The 19,525-nt window shown below is 47.4% G+C and overlaps 1 protein-coding gene across 1 annotated transcript in view; it reads right to left on the bottom strand.

Moving 5' to 3' along the window:
- Positions 1-19,525, bottom strand: part of SFSWAP (splicing factor, suppressor of white-apricot homolog (Drosophila)) — a 91,690-nt gene that overhangs the window by 64,196 nt on the left and 7,969 nt on the right. Inside the window, exons 4-8 of the mRNA XM_006874063.1 lie at positions 17,309-17,394; positions 12,415-12,637; positions 11,535-11,537; positions 9,701-9,813; positions 8,239-8,374 (exon numbers count right to left, since the gene is read on the bottom strand). Of these exons, the coding sequence (XP_006874125.1) occupies positions 8,239-8,374; positions 9,701-9,813; positions 11,535-11,537; positions 12,415-12,637; positions 17,309-17,394 (561 nt within the window). The remainder of the gene's footprint in view (positions 1-8,238; positions 8,375-9,700; positions 9,814-11,534; positions 11,538-12,414; positions 12,638-17,308; positions 17,395-19,525) is intronic.

Here is a 19,525-nt window from a genome sequence, read left to right as displayed (position 1 = left end):
TCAATGAAGTACTTCAAGCTCAAGGGTTGCAGAGAAGAAATTGCCATGAATAACAACCGCAAAACTCAGCTCAAAAACTGGGACAGAGGCAGAAACATATCTGCTCTAGCCACAAGGCATGATTTAATTTCACTTACACTATTTATAGAATGAAATAGTGTTTAAAAACGGAGTTGGCACGTTATTTTGAAACAATGGTCTGCTACAATAGTGGGCAGTATTTCAGCATTATTGCTTTCTGCATAATTAATTTCATTTATTATACTCTTCTGCAAGAATTTATAGCCAAGTATCAAAAGACAACTAAATAATTACAAAAAAATAAAGAGCATGAAGAACGGTTTGTTGCCTTGCTAATAAATGAGTCAGCGCTGCATACATATATTGAAAGAGCTTCTAAAAAATATTCCTTTAACATTTAAATAGATGCTCTTCTTCCCAGGCCGCCAAAATCTAGAAGACTCTTTCAGTAGAAAGTTAACTGAGTATATTATTCTATGTTGTTGTTAAGTGCTGCAGATTCAGTTCCGACACAGAGACCCTGCCTAGGGTTTTTGAGGCTTTATTAAATACAGACCGAGTCCACTGACTGAACCACTTCTGTTCCTAGTGAGTCACGGCAGTGCTCTCTATCCCCCATGAGGCTATGAAGCAAAGAGAAGTGCTGGGTATGGATTCAGCCCCAAGGCAATATGCTGAGGGCTGAGAAGGCAGCCTTGAAATGATTATCAATGAGGTCAACGATTTGTGAAGAATTACCTCCAAATACTAGCGCTTTCTAATTAACCACCACATAAATCTGTGCTGTTCTGAGAAGGTGGCAGGCACTCTGAGTAACACAGCTCCAGCACTCCCTCCTGTCCCTGAGGCCCCACCCCATTCTGACAGGTGGCAGACACCCTCCGCTACTGGGTTGTCTGTAGGCCCAGGTGCAGACCAGGCTCACGCATCTTGAGCTTTCTCCTCATGGAGTGGACAGTCTGCCCTCACGTGTACACGGTTGTTCACGTCGCATCTCTCCTGACGATGTGGACAGTCCGCGCTCACGTGTACGTGTTTGTTCACGTCATCACTCCTGACTATGTGGACAGTCCGCCCTCAGGTGTACATGTTTGTTTGCGTCGTCTCTCCTGATGGGGTGGACAGTCTGCCCTCAGGTGTACATGTTTGTTCGCGTCGTCGCTCCTGACGGCGTGGACAGTCCGCGCTCACGTGTACATGTTTGTTCGCGTCATCTCTCCTGACTATGTGGACAGTCTGCCCTCAGGTGTACATGTTTGTTCGCGTCGTCTCTCCTGACTATGTGGACAGTCCGCCCTCACGTGTACGCTAAGACACCGCTCGTCCTCCTGCTGCCGCATCTTCCTCACAGGAGTGCTCCAGCAGCCCTGTCTCCACACCGTCCGTACAGGATGCAGACACCCCGGGTAGACCACTGACACGCACTGCCCCATGCCCAGCACACTGGGGCTGCGGATTTACCCCCAATAGGACATAAGAGTGCCCGTCAGTCACTTTCTTCTTTGTTTATGTGACACAGCTGACAACCAGCATGTCACAGTAGACTACATCGGTAGTTCTTTTACTTGAATCTCCATCATTTGAAAACCAAACTTTACACATACACAATGGCCTGAGAATCTCAATGTAAGACTTCAAATTTCAAAGGACTCCTGCCTGTCTGCAGGGAGCACAGCCTTTTACTTAATAGGAAGCCTCCAGATTCTTAAGACAGAGCTGCGGGTAGGGTTATATGAAAAACTAAGTTGCATTTTATATGGAGGTTAAGGTCAAAGGCCAACAGACATTAAGGCTATTTTAATGGGCAGTCAGGGTAAAGCTTGTTAAAAACGTATCGGCATCTCCGTACATTAGCTCTACTGCAGTCCATCTGGGGACGGGAAAAGCTCACCGTTAAAGACACCTGAGGCCCAACAGTTCGGCTTTCCTGAGCTGGACACACTGCTGTCTAGGGAGCTGCTCCCCAAAGACCTGCAGGTGTGGTTGGTCCAGCGTGTCTGACACATGTGCTCATTTGGTCACTGTCCCAGGTTTCCATACTTTTCCATCATGTTCGTGCACTTTACAGAGGACACAACCTAACTGTTCTAACCGTGCTGCTGCTGTTAAGTGATGGGGACTCACAGTGACTCTATGAGAACATGGTTTCTGAGGAGCGGCTGGTGGGTTTGAACCGCCAACCTTTTGGTCAGCAGTCCAGTACTTATCCTGCAACGCCACACCAAGAGGCCTTAAACACCTGGAGAAACAAGCAAACAAACAAAAGGGTGGGCTTGTTTTGTTGCCATTTCCCCAATGTGGTGGCCGTCTGAGCTGACCTGGGAGCATCCCAGAGGTCCCTAGTTGGTCACCCTTGGGCCAGCAGCTGTGAGGAGCAGGCTGACTCAGCACGGTGGGCCGGCACCTGAGCAGACACGCCCACACCACGGAGCAGGCTCCTCTCCAGAGACCTGAGGCCACCCCACCACTGATGACCATTTCTTCTTAGACAGAGTCGAATTTATTGAATACTCATGGGAGCAGGTGAAATCTGAGAGAAAAGAGAATTATCGTTTCTGTGACAACAGGATCCTTTGGAAGGAGCAGATAAGAGGTGAACTGCTGGAAACGCTAAGTGTGGAACCAGGGCAGGGGGATGATAAAGCCTTCTGCTGTCGGGAGGCCTCATCTGGACGGCTACTCTGGATTCCTGGTGCGTGTGCAGAGGGTAAGTGGCCTGGTTGCAGGCATGGGTCCGTCCTGCTAACCGCGCGGCTGTACTGTTCTAAGCAGCAGAGCTCTTCTAGTGTAAGAACTGACTTGATGGGCCACATCTTCCCTCCGCCTCTTCTTCAGAGTCTTGCTCCTTAGTTTTTCAGATACCGTACATTCATTTTGTCAAATAAGACAAACAAACCTCACATGTTGTTGATGTTCATGATAAGTTCTCGACACAACATCTTGTGCTCACTGTGACGTCTTGTCCGCACGCACCTGGACCAGCGCTCAGTGAGGCATGGATGCAAACACCGTTTTCTCAGGAGCACTGGGCGTTTATGCTTTTACTGTAGAGTGCCCCAACTTCCCAGGGAGGGTCCGGATCTCTGCTTTCAATACTTCCTTGATGTACACACATCACACTGGGACACACATACCCAAGTGCTTTGTCCAGCTCGAGTTAGAGCCCCCTTTGACCCGAGGGCACGTAGTCCTGTGGCGCTCTCTCCCAGAGGAATGGCTCCTCTGCTCCCCACCGAGAGCTCATCAGGTCTGGAGATGCCCAGTAAAGCACGCCGGTCAGCGTGGGTCTGACAGAGACTCACCTGATGCTCTGTCTGCAGCTACGTCACCACATCACTGGTAGCACATGTAGTAAGCAAGCACACTAAGATGTGAGAAACGTTAATCTGAAGGGCATAGCTTGATGTGTTAGCTTCACATTTCCTGTTGTGTGGTGCCATTGAGTCAATTTGGGTCCACAGCGACCCCATATACAACAGAAGGGAACAGCGCCCAGGCCTGCGCCAACCTCACAGTTGTTCCTATCTTTGAGCCTACTGTTGTTGGCACTGGGCCAACCCCTCTTGTTGAGGGTCTTCCTCTTTTGTGAAAACCCTAAATCAGCAAAACTTAACTTTTGGTGTGGCCTTCGCTGTAGGATAAGCACTGGACTACAGCCACATCCCAGACCCTCACACCCAAGTCCTCTGTCCACAATGGCACACTACTTCCTGGACACACAGCCACGTCCTTCAACTCCAAATTCAGGATCCCCTAGGGGGCTCAGGCCCCCAAACCTAGTTCTCAGATTCGTCACACATAAAGATCTATGGAAGCGGGTAAAACAGGCTACTGAGCATGTGGACCTTTTTCTATTCGTTTCTATTCTTTAAAGGTGGCTACAGATTTGTTAACAACACACTTTACCTTGATTGGAGTACTTACCAGTAACTCTGTTAGTCATTTTCAAAAAAGCTTTCTTTCTAATAAATTGCTAGAATATTTTTCCCAAAGGCAAATTCTACATGCAAAATGTTACTAACCCTCTCCAGAAAACTGTTTACATGCAAATGGCCGTGAACATGATTGGTTCTTTGTACAAAACTAGTTGTTTCAGATGCAGGAAGGTCAAGCACACCCTTGTAGTGAAAACAGCACGTTAACAGTGAAGGCTACCATCCCTGGGGAGTAACACTGCTGCAGGAAGAAAGGCCCCTGGAGGCACGCAGTGGGCCAACCATTCTCCCCAAGCGCCCCCCCGTGGAACTTCGGGACACCAAACACAAAGGAAGCTCGGTGGTCACTCCTGGACCTAATAGTGGAATGCCCCATCCACTCCGAATCCTGTACGCAGAGATTTATCAGACCCAGACAAAAGAAACCCAGTCCTGTTATATGACTTAGGAACTATGTTTCAAAATACAGGAGACGGAAAGCCAGGGGAATGTCTGTGGAATTGGCCTTAATGCCCCCACCCCACTCAAGTCAACCCCCAAGTCACCACCTAGCCTATCCGTAATGTTAAAGACTTTCAAGCTTTCGTAGTATCAACTATTTTGTTTCTTGACTATCGCAAAACATAGCCAAAGGGATCCCAATGTAGTTGGTTCTGCCTTGGGACACAGGGACCCGGGAACCCCGAGGACAGGGCAGAAGTGCCCTGCACAGTTCCTGAAACGAACTCTTTACTGGAGCAGACTGCATCATCTTTCTTTCTCCCAAGGAGTGACTGGTAGGTTTGTACCGCCAACCTTTCGGCTGGTAACCAAGCACTTAACCTTTGTGCCACCAGAGCTCCTTTTAGCAACACACCCAAAAATCTAGAAATTCGAGAAAGTGCACAGAGAAAAGGAAGCCACCATGTGTCTATCTGAGGCAGCCCAGAGCCGATCAATATTTTTTTCACCATTCTCTCCATTTGTCGATTTTCCCCCCGCATAGTGAGCTACCACCGTGGGAATGCTTTTATGATCTCACATTATAGATGAACATACACATACGTTTTTCAACATAGTGAGCGACCACCATGGGAACAATTTTGTGATCTAACATTATAGATGACCATAAAAAGACATTTCAAACATAGTGCGATCCCACCTCGGGAATGATTCTGTGATCTCACATTATAGATGAACACTCTCAGCATAGTCAGCTACCACCATGGGAATGAGTTTGTAATTGAACGTTATAGGTGAATGTAAACACAGTTCATCTTGGACATTAGCACATCTGACCAGCAGAGATCCATCTCACAAGAGAACCGGGCTCCAGTGTCCACCAAATGGTCGCAAACCCGTGCCACCATGGTCACCAGCCACAACCAGGGTAAAGCTACAGAAAGACCACCAGCAGGGGCTTCTCCATGAGGAGCTGTGAGAGTACTGAGAACTCTGAGGACAGGCCAAACTAGATACTGAGACTGAGCAAAGGCAGCGAGGACCTGAATCAGGTGTATTCAGGAAGAGCCCACGAGGGGAGGGAGGAGAGCTCTGAGCTCCTGAGCAGCTGAGCAGCTGGCTGCAGAACAGACAAGTTCGAGTCACCTGAGGCAGACTTCGGCCAGGCAGAGCCGTCTCTGCGGAGGAACTTGGAGCTGATAAAGCATCTGCTGAACCTTCATGTGGTTAGATCCAGTTCTTGTCCAGTACCTCCCTGACGGGAGCCTGGCCCACTGGCCCAGGGAGGCAATGAGCAGAGAGGTCACAGCCAGTACCAGGGCACCCTGGGTCACTGTGAGCACGCAGGTCCTTTCAGAGGCCTAGGCAGAGCTCATCTGCACCAGACCTGGCCCTAGCCCTCCTACTTGGGAGGTCAACATCTCCTTTTCGGATACACCCAGAACCATGACAAACAGAGCTCCCACAGCAGTTATTGTTGTTGTTAGGTGCCATTGAGTCGGTACCGACCCATAGCGACCTCATGCACAACAGAACGAAACACTGCCCGATCCTGGGCCAACCTCACAATTGTTGCCATGCTTGAGCCCACTGATGCTGCCACTTTGCCAATCCATCTCACTGGGGGTCTTCCTCTTTTTCTCTGACCCTCCACCTTACCAAACATGATATCCTTCTCCAGCGACTGGTCCCTCCTGACAATAGGTCCCAAGTATGAGAGATGAAGTTTGGCCATCTTGGCCTCTAAGGAGCACTCTGGCTGCACTTCTTCCAACACAGATCTGTTGGTTCTTTTGGCAACCCATGGCACTTGCAATATTCTCCTCTAACACCATAACTCAAAGGCATCAATTCTTCTACGGTCTTCCTTACTCAGTGTCCAGCTTTTGCATGCATGAGATTATTGAAAATACCATGGCTTGGGTCAGGCGCACCTTAGTCCTCAAGCTGACATCTTTGCTCTTTGACACTTTAAAAGGGTCTTGTGTAGCAGATTTGCTTAATGCAATACATCGTTTCATCTCTTGACTGCTGCTTCCGTGAGTGTTGATAGTTGATCCAAGAAGAATGAAGTCCTTGACAACTTCAATCTTTTCTCCATTGATAAGAGCGTTGTCTACTGGTCCAGTGGGTAGCATAAAATCAAGATGCCAAGGGTTAGAGCAGAGCCAGGATGGGGGAGGGACTACCTCCGTAGAGGGAAAGACAACGGCTCTGAACATGGGTGTGTAGGGGACCTTGGGTGGCACGGGATCTGGGCACTGGGAAACACACCTCCCTCTGAGCCCATTACATGGAAGGCTGTGTTCCCACCGTGCCGTGCACACCCCTACCTCCACTACAACTGTGTACGACATGCTTTTCTGGAATGCTCATCTGTTTGTAAAACTTTGAATTCACCTGTAATTGGGGTATTTCACACAAACAATGGGATCTGGTATAGTAACAATGTGAGTTCAACCTCCGGCCGTGTCCTGTTCAACCTGCCTGGGCTCTGCTGGGCCAGAGAGGGTGTAGAGCTGGCCTACTCTGTAGGATGTGGTTCTAAAACTTTGTTGTTGTTGTTAAATGCCTGAGTTGGTTCCGCCCCACACAGGGTTTCTGAGGAGCACCTGGTAAGTCTGAACCACCAACTTTGAGGTTTAAACCAACTTTGTTGTCCAGCACACAGTGCTACACCAGGACTCCTAAAAACAAAAACTCCATGCCACATTCTAAGTGGCACACCCACACACACGCTCAGCACAAGTAAGGGCCCCACAAACTCTCTTCCCATGCAACACGTTTGCATATTTAGTGGCAGACCTGGGAATCTGTGTTTAATTCGTGCCTATTGAATGCTGGCTCTGAAATAGGAAGCAGGAAGACAAAGGGGAACACAGCTTAGGGAGTCAATTCCCCGCAAATTCAAGAGGGGAGGGAAATCTGGTTTCACACAAGTGTCCTGTGTGAGCACCACACTGTGTGGGTGTGATTCAGGTTATGTGTGTGCAAGAGTCCAAACCCTGTGCACCGAGATGGCATGGGTTAGGGCCGTACACACAGGACCCCATGTCCCGTGCACTCGGTGAGGCTTCACAGGATGTTCCCTGCCGTGGTGTGAAATGCACGCCCACAACGACAGCAAACTCTAGTCAACGGGGAAAATGCAGCCATGGAACTTGAGATCTGCTCTCGGACATCAACGTTTAAAAGAGATTTAATTGGACCTGGTCATTGAAAGGGACCATCACCGTTCTTAAGTCTAAGTGTTTTCATAACACAGGCAGTAAGTTCATCGAGAGGCTGAGTTTGAAAGCCTGAAGGTGCTAGTGGAACACATCAGAATGTTCTATGCATGGCGCTAAAAGGAAGCAGAAGACTACAGCCATCATTAAAAAAAGGTTGTCCCTGCAAGGAGAGCAACTTACACGTGAAAACCACAATAAGCTTTTGCTGAATTTCCAACACACAACAGACTCATTCGATCAAATTCTGTGAAAAGTCTACCCAAAAAGAGAAATGCCAGTGGCTTCAGCAAAAGGCCCTCCACTCCCCAACTATTTAAACACCAAATAAAGGGACACTGAAGAGCTGCAACTGAGACCAAGGTCACACGATTTCTTGAACACAACTTCTTCCACACTGACCTTCCATTACTCATCTGAGTAATAACAAAGGTAGCAGGCGGGGAGGGAGAGCTGGGGAACATCCACTCTCCTTCTGTTCCGTGCAGCACAACTTACGCACTGGCTCTGAACGGCCTCCTTCCCACTTTTCTACCCCAGGAAGCAAGGAACCTGGCTGGGGGAACTGTTTCACACAGCTGCCTGTAACTCAGCAAGACGCAGCCGGTACTCACAGTCTGCAGTATATTCCACCTGAGGGGGCTGCGCAGTAGTGCCCTGGGCCGCCTGGGGTGTGGGTGTGGAGCTGTCAGCCTGGGCTTTACGGACCAGGGCTGCCAGAGGATGATCAGGGTCCACCACCTTCAGAGGCTAGAGACAAAGAACAGAACACTTTGAAGCACACAGCACACGCGGCACACCAAGGCCCCAGTCGCCCACCAATGCAGAATGTGTCACTCTTCCTCCAGCTCGACTTGGGTTTTGTTCTAAAACACACTAGGAGCTCTGGTGGCACAGTGCTTAAGCACCTGTCTGCTAACCAAGACCACAAGTCCACCAGCTGCTCCTTGGGAGGAAGATGAGGCAGTCTGTTTTCACAAGGATTTACAGCCTTGGAAACCCTATGGGGAAGTTCTCCTCTGCCCTGCAGGGTTCACTATGAGTTGAACTCAACTCAATGGCAACAGATTTGAATTTGGTTTGATGGGCAGCTAAGACATCCGGGTGGCACAGCAGTTAAGAGCTCGTCTGGAAGGTTGGCAGTTTGAATCCACCAGCTACTCTGTGGGAAGAAAGATGTGGCAGTCTGCCTCTACAAAGATCATCATCTCGGAAATCCTCCAGAGCAGTCCTACTCCGTCTTGCATGGCAGTGGGCTTCTCAGGTGACCACGTGGTTTTAAAACACACACACAAACATGGACACCACGGAGGTCCCTGACTATTGTCGGGTAGCGGGCTGGAGTCCAGAGGAGTCCAGTCACTGGAGAGCTGGGGTCTTAGGGACAGCCATCAAGGGAAGCAAGGAGACAATCCAGACAGCAACTGAGCACAGCTCCAGAGTCACCAGGAGCTTGAGACTTTGTCCTTCCCTGAAAGCATTTCGGATTTTTACTCAACCACAGCTTCGCCTGTCAGATCACTCAGAAAGGTGAACTGACTGTGGAGTGGATAAGGGCAGGTGCCAGACAGACAAAGCAGAGAAGCTCCTTCCTAGATTCCAAATCTGGACTAAGAGCCTACATGTGCTCAAACTTACGAAAATAAAAATGATTTGTGTGTGAAATTTACCACATAGGAAATGTGTGAAATAGTGGGTTAATGTGCTGGACTGCAAGTTATTTGAACCACAAGGTCAGTGGTTCAAGCTTAGCAGCCATTCCTTGGAAACTCTATACAGGACCCTCATGGGTCGGTACCAACTCGATGGCACTTAACAACAATAATGATAAAACAAGTTCTAGCTCCAAATTTGGCATTATAGGAGATAAGCACTGGATTACTAACTGCAAAGCTGGTGGCTCAAACCCACCAGACTCTACTCCTTGGAAACCCTATCCAGGGTTACTAAGAGTCGCTATGACTCAAAGGCACCACTAACAAAAGGAGAAATGGCATGCTTAATAGCTTCAAAAATGACATGACTGGGCATCTTGTTGGGGCATGAAAACACAGAGTTCAATATAGAGATAGAAACCTTCATAAGTTCCTCCAGGCGGCTGCACTTTTTGGAAGCAAAGAGAGACGGATGCAGGTAGTTACCGTCGTCTTCATCATCGTCGTCGTCATTGTCAGAGGTGGCCCCGGACTCTGAAATCCACAAGTACCCTGTGAGATTGCTGTGAGGTGAGGAGACCCGCACAAAGCAACGTGTGCAAAACCCTCAGAAGCTGGACGTGGATATTACTTGGTGATCTATCCAAGAAGCACGCTGGGAACATTCCCTACAGTGTTACCATTCAAGTCACTGCAGACAAAGGGCCAGCAAGAGGATGGGTCTTGGCAGCCTGGCAAACTCCCTCCGGCCCAAACCCACCCGAAGGTTACAGGAAGCAGTGTGCCACTTTACATCCTGAGTGAAATGTCTTAGTTTGTTCAGAAAAAGGTCTTACTGATTTATGGAATCATACATTTTTGTTAAAAACAACAACCTAGTAGCTAGCTTGGGAAAGGAGAGTTGGTAGTGTAGTGGGTTACAAATTGGGCTGTTAACTGCAAGGGTCAGCAGTTCGAGTCCACCAGCTGCTCTCCAAGAAAAAGATGAGACTTTCAGTTCCTGTAAAGATTTACAGCCTTGAAAACTCTAAACAGGATCAGAGTTGGAACAGACTCCACAGCACACAATCAATTAACCAACCAACTTGGGGAGTCCTGGTATGGAGTTGTAGGGTAAGCAGAGTTGTAGGGTAAGCTTTGGGAACGCTCTGTAGGTTCAGAACTGACTCGATGGTACACAACAATTAGCTTGGGGAAGACTGAGATATGCAATCCGACTTACACAATTCAGATCAGCTGAAGAGAGCAAAAGTTCAAGGAAGGCTATATGTATATATGTGTACATCTAAGTACACATACATATGTACATACAGTCCTGGGATGGTGCTGTGGGCTCACACGCTACACTGTAAGGTCGATGGTTCAAACTCACCAGCTGCTCCTTGAAAATCTCATAAAGGGTTGCTATGGGTAGCAATCAACTTGATGGCACTTAACAACAAAAACAACTAGGCTACTGTCTCTGCGTATGTTAAAAATGGAAGTTATACATGTTGGTGGTGGGGGTAAGTGCTTTCAATTGGGTTCTGACTCACAGAGATCCTGTATAGGGTTTGGGAGGAGCGGCTGGTGAGTCTGAAGCACCGACCTGGCAGTTCAAACCAACCTTAAGGTTGAGTGCTTATCCTATGGCACCATACCAGGACCCTGACTATACACGTATTTGTTGTTAAGTGCTGTGCAGTCAGTTCAAATCATAGCGACCCTGTGTAGGGGTTCTGGGAGTCCTGGCGTGGTGCTGTGGGATAATGCACTGGACTGTGAGGTCAATTTGAACTGCAAGGTTGGCAGTTCAAATTCATCAGCCGCTCCTCCAAAACCCTACACAGGGTTGCTGAGTCAGAACAGACTTGACGGCACTGAACAACAGCAGGGTTTCTGAGGCTCTAAATCTTTGTGGGAGCAGAAAGTCTCATCTTTCTCCCACGATACGTGTATCTCTCTTTATAAAAGGACCCCTGTGATGTAGTATATTATAAGCTGGGGGGCTTTCGGTAAGGGTTAATACTTCCAGCCTATCAGCTGTGGGAGAAAGAGGAGGTTGTCTGCTCCCGTAGAGATTTACAGCCTCTGGAATCCTTATACAGGGTCGCTACATATGTTGCTGAGTTGTTAAGCGAGTTGCTTCCAACTCATAGTATAGGGTTTCCAAAGGCTTTAAAAATCTTTGCAGGAACAGAAAGCCTCTTTTTTATCATGTGGAGTGACTGGTGGCTTTGAACCACTGACCCTGACGTCCACAGTTCAGTGCTTACTCTCTGGAACCACCGCATTCTCTCTCTCTCTCTCTCTCTCTCTCTCACACACACACACAGAGGAACAGACTACTTCATTAGGTATATTAAAAAATTTGAATTGCTGACCCCTCTGAACGGCATTACAATAGGGGCACTGGGAGAAAAATGTGGAATCAAATGCAAAATCATCTAAAAAACCAGACTTAGTGGTCAGAGACTGGCAAAACCCTCAGATACCTTTCAATCCTGAAAGTGAACCCACCCCCAGCAGATCAAATTCCAACCAGTAACAAGCGGGCCTGAAGGGGAGTGGTCACACCAGGGAGGTATGCACTCCTTAGGACAACCAAGCACAGCCCAGGAGGCAGCAAGGGGGAATGGAAACAGATACACAGAGGCAGTGGAAGAGAGAGCGCTGTTCCACGGTGGGGACTGAAATCAGTGTCACCCAACAAAACGGCAACGGACTGTTGGATGAAGAAGCACTCTGTAAACTCTCACCCACGTCACAATCAACAGTTAAAAAGGAAACAGTATAAGAATTCCAAACACAGACACTGCTACAAACAGTTCTCAGAGATTCTCCAAGTGGCACAATGTGTCCTGTGGCTCTCACGCTGTGGGACAAGTGGCCCAGTGGAGACACTACTGGCAGGGTGAGCCCTGCGATCCCTACAATGTGTCAAATAGTCACATGGGAGAAAACATAGGTGACAACGTGGAGAACCAGAAGCACTGGGATCTGAAAACTCATCCCATTGGAATTCAGTGTATTTACAGTGTGGGGTCAGCAGGGCGATCATCTTGCCCTGTGACAAGATCATAAACAGGCTAACAGAGCCAGGCTCTTCATGAACGGACACACACAGGCAGAGGGGCCGGGGTGGGGGGCACGTACTTTTCTCTTCAGTTTTGTTCTCGGCCAGCACTGTGTAGCGCCCCTCTTTCATGGCTTTCTGGATGAACTTGTAGTAGGGGTTGAGGTAGTGATCGAATCGCAAGAAGTCGAATTGTGAGTTCCGGGCCTGCTTGGCTTTCAGCATGATCTCAAACTGGGCCCCCTGCTTGCACACAAAGTTGGCCGTGCGCTCGATGATTGCGTGCATTTTTGCGGTTGGTGGCTAGAAGGAAACACAAAGACTCATGTGACCCAGGAAGTTTCTCTGTCACTGCCACTGCCACAAGTGACAAGCAGATAGTACTTTCAGGTTTGCTGCCACGTATAAAAGACAAGACTCATTTCCAAAGGAAGGCCTAGACCCCGAGGAGCTGAGAACGATGCCAAGGGCACCGGCTGCCCAGCAAACCCCATTCTGTTCTACATTTCACCACACCTGGTGGGGAGAAAGCTCACCACCTAACGTCAGAACTGACAAATTTCTTTTTTATACAGAGTCAAACCATTTTAATAAATTACAGGGTTTTTAGCCGGGGCTTCCAGCTTTACACATACACACTGAGAGCTGTGAGAGTCAGAGCTTGAAGGCACTGCCTTGGTTTTCCCAGGTGTCCCAATGTTCTGCTTCTAACAGGCTGCAGTCTGGCCACTTTTGTATTGCTCGTTCTAGTGGAAAGCACCTACGTTTTCCTTCCCTGACGCCTCTTACAGCTGGGGCTCCCTTGTACATCAAAGCTCTGACTGTGGACTACGGCTGCACACTCAGGCTCTTTCCTCCTGCCACAGAACTCCGAGGCCACACGCAGCCCTGTTCTATGTAGCCAGGGTGGGCCTGTCTGTGCTCCCACCGAGATAGCAGTGAAGTGACACTCCAGGTGTGGGCCGGCCAGAGCTGAGGGAAGCAGCCCCAGCCTGCTGCTGCCTGACTGTGGTTCCTTCTGGACCTACTGGAGCCCTGGTGGTTCAAAGTCACCAGGTGCTGCATGCGAGGAAGATGAGGCTGTCTGACCCATAAAGACTGAGTCTGTACAGGGCTGCTAGGATTGGGTACTGACTACATGGTAGTGGGCTTTCTCAAGGATGTGGGCTGCATGCGCTGACACGCTGCTTGCAAGTCACGCCCACCTTGTCAGATGCTCGGGCTCCTAGCCACCAGGATGCTGACAGCTGCATTGCAAACACCTTGGCTGTCAACAGAGTGATCAATGCCAGCAAATTACATGCAAATGGAAATGATCCTCATTAGAGACGGGCAGTTTCCAAGATGCTAAGGGTAATTCCAGGGCCTCATCCTTTATCAAACAAAACTGCTTCATTAAGATTGATGAATTATGATATAAACGTTGCCCATTAACAGTATTTACTGACCCCAACAGATGAGACTGCACGTGAAAGGCCCACTATGCCCGTTTCTGCATGCGTAATACCAAATGAAACCCTGTTGGCAAGTTCCCTGGGCTCCAAAGAAAGAAGACCTCCGGACACAGTGCACTCTGTGCACACGTCAGTCACGTGGGCCACTTCAGGGATAAGGAAACACTAAGGCTCCCCTCATGTGCCGTGCTTTCTCTACTGAGCGAGCTACTGCTCACGCTCATTGTCTTAGGAGGAGACTCAGTGACCCGACAGGACAAGAAGAGAATGACCCACAGGATTTCTGAGGTTGTCAATCTTTAGGGAAGCAGCCTGCCTCATCTTTCTCCCGTGGAACGGCTGATGGGTTCGAACTGTCAACTACTAACCTCAGGCTTCACAGACTCGGTTTTAATGTTCAAGCACTGGAAGGTCTGTGGCAAGCCTGCATCAGTACCATATTTACACCAGCATGTGCTCCCTTCAGGTGTCTGTGTCCCATTCTGCTTATTCACACAGTATCTCCGACTTTCTCCTCACGTTTCACAGACCACAGTAGAGTGCAGTCATGACTTTTCCATGCACTAAGAAAGAAGCAATGTGTGTGACTGAGTGTACTGTGGCCTTTGCTTTACTGTGGTGCTCTGGGACCGAACCCACAGTGTCTCCAGCTATGTCTGGCATGCCTTATTGGAAGGGTGAACTGGCAAGGGAATGTTGTTGTTGTTGTGTGCTGTGGAGTCGGTTTTGAATCATAGTGACCCTGTACAGGGTTTCCGAGGCTGTAAATCTTTATGGGAGCAGAAAGCCTCATCTTTCTCCCGCGGAAGAGCTGGTAGTTTCAAACTGCTAACCATGAAATTAGCAGCCCGATTCATAACCACTACACTACCAGAGCTCCTGGCAAGGGAATACCGTCCTTTAATTGAAACCCAACTAGAAGCCATGCTTTGCTTCTCTTCCTTACTCTTCCTACAAAAGCCTCAGACATCATGTAGTAACTTAGTCCCTAACCTGGGAATCTTGGTTTACCATCTGAGAATCCCATACGGTAGCTGCTCCCTTTCCCGATGGCCTGGCCTTCCCTGCTCTGCAACTCAGACAACTTGGCCCATCAGGCGGTGATGGTCCATAGCTCGGCCCCACCTGTACTGAGTCCCAAACACAGTGCTTAGGGTGTAGGCACTTGCATGCTATTTCCTTTTCTGACACAGACACCGTACTGCACATATAACAAGCTACTGAAAACAACAACAACAACAAAAAACCCCAAGCAGAAAGAAACCCCACAATAATTGTGAACTGATATTAAAACCCTAATGCTAGTATCAAGGGAAAACCCACGCAATACAGTGACTCAGTTAGTTATGTTCACACAGTTTCTACATAATCAAACTGAATTTCCTCTTCAAGAGATACCTTTTAATAAAAATAGTGAAAGCAACTCTGTAGCTGTAAAATTATTACACACTTAGGCTTAATTTGCCTTTTATTTCAAAAATAAACAAAATTCTGTATGGCCGACTTTAAATAAACGTTTCGAGCATTACTATAGTTAAGGGAGCAGTTGTGGTTTTAAGATTCCATTTTAAAGGTCTCCTATGTAGAATAAACTGCATTTTCCAAACAAGAATTAACACAGTAGATGCCAACACTTAAAATACATGAACAGGAATCTCAGGACATCAAATCTTCACGTAATAGCTTTAGCTCTACTTACAGCAAACAGATCAGGGGTAGAACCAGGTGGAGGTCAACCTAAGTAATAATGATTCTCAGATAAAAATCAGAGAAAATGTTACCTAGGTGTATGTTACGTGCAGGCTAACAAGTTGCTGGGGCAACAGCGGGCCCCTTACTTGGGCATGGGTTGGGAAAGGGAGGCTTGCTTGGAAAAGCGCCAGCAATGAAGGTTTGTTCGTGGCGCCTGCCCTTCCAGCAGGTTCACGTCTGTGGGGAGATGCTGGCTGTGGCTGCCCTGCTCTGTCTCTCGGGACTTAGGGTTCCCACCAGGCTCCCTGGGGCTGCTTAGAGAGCACTGGACGCACAGAGGCAGACAACTGCAGGTGCACAAAAAGCTAAAGAAGCTTGTGCAGGGGTTATTTTGCTACACATGCATCAAATACATAGAAACACACGACTGTATCTACTCCAGTGTCACACAACGCCCAACTCACGTCCTCCATTTCATAGAATGTATCAGGGACGTCATGTGAAAAACAGAAAGAGGGAAGGCTAGCTGAACGATGAAGGAAGGAATGGGGTGGTGGCAGGAACTCATGGAGCAGTAAGAGACTTATTCTACCTCTCCAGTAATAGGTGTTTCAGCACCTGTTGAATAGCCAGCGATCCACTAGGCAGTGTACAAGCAAAATGCGTCTCAAAGGCCGGCTTCTATTGCCAATGCTTGCAGTCCAGTTAGGTAACTGTTACAAAGTTTGTGTTGAGAATGCAACAATGCGTCACACATTTCCTAAGAAACATGTACTAAAAGCCCGTAAACATGATGATGCAAGACGGCGTCAGTATTCCTGCCTGCCACTCACTGGCCAAGCCCTTGACTTCCCTAGCGTCAGTTTTGTCATCTGTACAATGGGGATAGTAACAGCAGCTCGCTTATAGGCTGGTTTGCGTTCAATGACATTAATACATAAAATGCACCTGGCCCAGTGCCAGGAATGTAGCAAACCCTCAACCAACACTCAGAAGACAAAGACAATGGTGCAACCAAAGCTCCTGGGTTGAGCGCTCCTGCCCATTAAGACGTAACTGTAAGTGACGTGAGTGGGTAATTGGGACAGGACTAATGCACACAAACCCTCCCTACCAGGAAATGGCTACATAGTGTACGTCACAGGGACCGCACCACGACAAACTAAGAGTGCTCAGGAAATTTAGAAGTAAAGAGAGAAAGTCGTAACAAAGCCACTAGACCAAAATGCAAACTGGCTTCTGCCGAAGACGTGGATGGCCGTTTTTCCACGGTGGTAAAAGCTGGGGTGGCTTTAATTAGATGATTTGTGAAATGAATTCAACTCAAGTCCCTGACACTCATCCTTCCATGTTGATTCCAAGGTAAATAAGTGGGGTGTTAATTCTTCTCACAGAGAATTTTAAGTCATTATACATCAATCAGGAGTCCTGGTGTGGCGCTGTGGGTAAATGCGCCAGACTGCAAAAGCCGTTTGAATCGCAAGGTCGGCAGCTCAAGCTCACTAGCTGCTCCTTGCAAACCCTAAACAGGGTTGCTATGGGTCAGAATCCACTTGACGGCACTTCACAACAACAACAACAACATACATCAATCTCAGGAGTCCTGGTGTGGCGCTGCGGGATTAACACTGCATGACGAACCACAAGGTCGGCGGTTCAAACCCACCAGCTGCTCCTGGGAAAGCCTGTTCAGGGTTGTTATTAGTCTGAATGGATTCGATGGCACTTCACAACAACAACAGCATCTAGCAACCAGTTATGCTGACCAGTGAGTGCTCAGGCTGCATGACGCAGATGAACGGGCTGTAGGAAGTAGAAACACACATACCAGTTCCACATCAGATGGGACATTCAATCCTAAAGGGGCAACAAATGGCTCTTCGTTTTCCTCCAGACTTTCAGCCTCACTTTTTTCTGGGTAAAAAGAAAACATAAACCATTAGAGACAGGAAGCCCCACCAAGGAATGGTCTGCAATGACTGAGGGCAGGAGCAGTGATGACACCTGGAAGCACTTTGCTAGCCCATCTTCCAGCCCATTCTACTGTGAGTGGGAAGGACCCAGAGAAGCGGGAGAGTCAGATGGCTGTACCAGCCCCACCCTCCACTTACTAGTCTGGGCTCACTCTCAGCTCTAAGTTCTTGTTTATACAAACGCAGAAATCTCATCAGCTCCAGGCGAGAGAAGAGACATAAAGGTTTCTACTCTAGTCCGGAAGCGAGGTGTTTCCTTGCCTGCCCATCCTAGCTTCTCTCGGGCTGATGTGTGTGTTTAACTGAGAGCACTCCTCTCTGCACACCATCTCTGGCATACCATGGTGGCAGGCATAACACACGGTATCGACTGATTTCCAACATGAAACAAAACCAGAACCTGCTAAAAACACTCAACAAAGTAGGAACTGAAGGGAGATTTTTCAACATAATTGTATGCATATGTACAAATCCAAGAGCCAAAATTGCTCTCAATGGAGAGAAACTAAAAGCATTCCCTTTGTGAACAGGAACCAGACAAGGATCCCTTTATTCAATATTGTGTGGAAAGTCTTAGCCAGAGTTATAAGGCAAGAAAGAAAAATTAAAGGCATCCAAGTGGGCAAAGAAAAATTAAAACTCTTATTTGCAGATGATACGATCCTATCCATATAAAATGCCAAAGACTCAGCAAGAAAATTACTAGAATTCACTGAAAAATTTAGCAAAGTGGCAGGATATAAGATCAATATACAAAACCAGTTGGATTCCTCTGTACTAATAAAGATAGCTCTGAAAAGGAAATCGGGAAAACAAGAGCATTTACAAGAGACCACCCAAAAGATGAAACACTTAACCCAAAAGATGAAACAAATCTATTCAGAATGACCTATACAAAGAAAACTACAAAACACTACTACAAGACACCAGACACTTATAAAGTGAAGGACTATACCATGCTCATGGATAGGAAAACTTAACATTGTGAAAATGTCAACACTACTCAAAGCAATATGTATATTATGACACAATCAAAATCCACATGCCAATGTCATTCTTTAAAGAGTTGGAAAAACTATGGAACACCTCACAACATGAACTTGGAGGGCATTATGCTGAGTGAAACAAGTCAGTCACAAAAGGACAAACATTGTATGAGACGACTGTTATAAAAAGTTAATAAACAAAAGCCTTTCTTGATAAATGAGACAATCTATGATGGCTGGGGGAAGGGGAGGGAGAAATATTCCTGGGCTAGAGGGTGGACACATGTTAACATGCGTGTCAGGGCAGGCAACATAAAAAGAAGGAAGTTAGTAAAGGAAAGATGAAGGTAGTAGGTAAATACAACTAACTGTTGGTACAAGATAATGAAGCAAAGTATATGATTTGCTAAATGTAAAACTGATGATCTACTCTATAAACTTGCACTCATTCACAATAAAAAACAAAAACAAAAAAACAAGGAACAAAGATGCAGTGAGCAAACATTGAAAGAGAGAAACCTGAGGGGGTGGGGAAAGGTAGAAAAACTGATCACAAACTTCATATGGAGAGGAAAAAGACCCTGGACAGGCAAAGTGCTGCTTAAGAAGAACAAAGCTGGAGGCGTCTCACTCCTTGATCTCAATGTTTATTACACAACCACAGGGGTCAAAACAGCCTGGGAGTAGTACAATGAGAGACACACAGATCAGTGGAACAGAACTGAGAACCCAGAAGTAAATCTATCCACATATAGTCAGCTGATCTGACAAAGGGCCAAAACACATTAAACGGGAAAAAGAGTTTCTTCAACAAACGGTGCTGGCAAAACTAAAAATGCATTTGCAGAAGATTGAAATACGACACACACCTCACACCATACACAAAAACAAACTCAACGTGTATTAAAGACCTAAATGTAAAACCCAGAACTGAAAAAATCACCCGTGAAAAAACAGGGACAAACTTAGAGGTCTAATGACTGCACGACTTGGGCTATGAACCGCAAGGTCAGCAGTTCGAAACTACCAGCTGCTCCGCGGGAGAAAGATGAGGCTTTCTGCTCCCGTAAAGATTTACACCCTCGG

Source organism: Chrysochloris asiatica, unplaced genomic scaffold (genome assembly GCF_000296735.1).
Source record: "Chrysochloris asiatica unplaced genomic scaffold, ChrAsi1.0 scaffold00261, whole genome shotgun sequence".
NCBI classification, from domain to species: domain Eukaryota; kingdom Metazoa; phylum Chordata; class Mammalia; order Afrosoricida; family Chrysochloridae; genus Chrysochloris; species Chrysochloris asiatica.
Note: the sequence above shows the minus strand (reverse complement) of the source record. Positions and strands in the feature narration are given on the sequence as shown.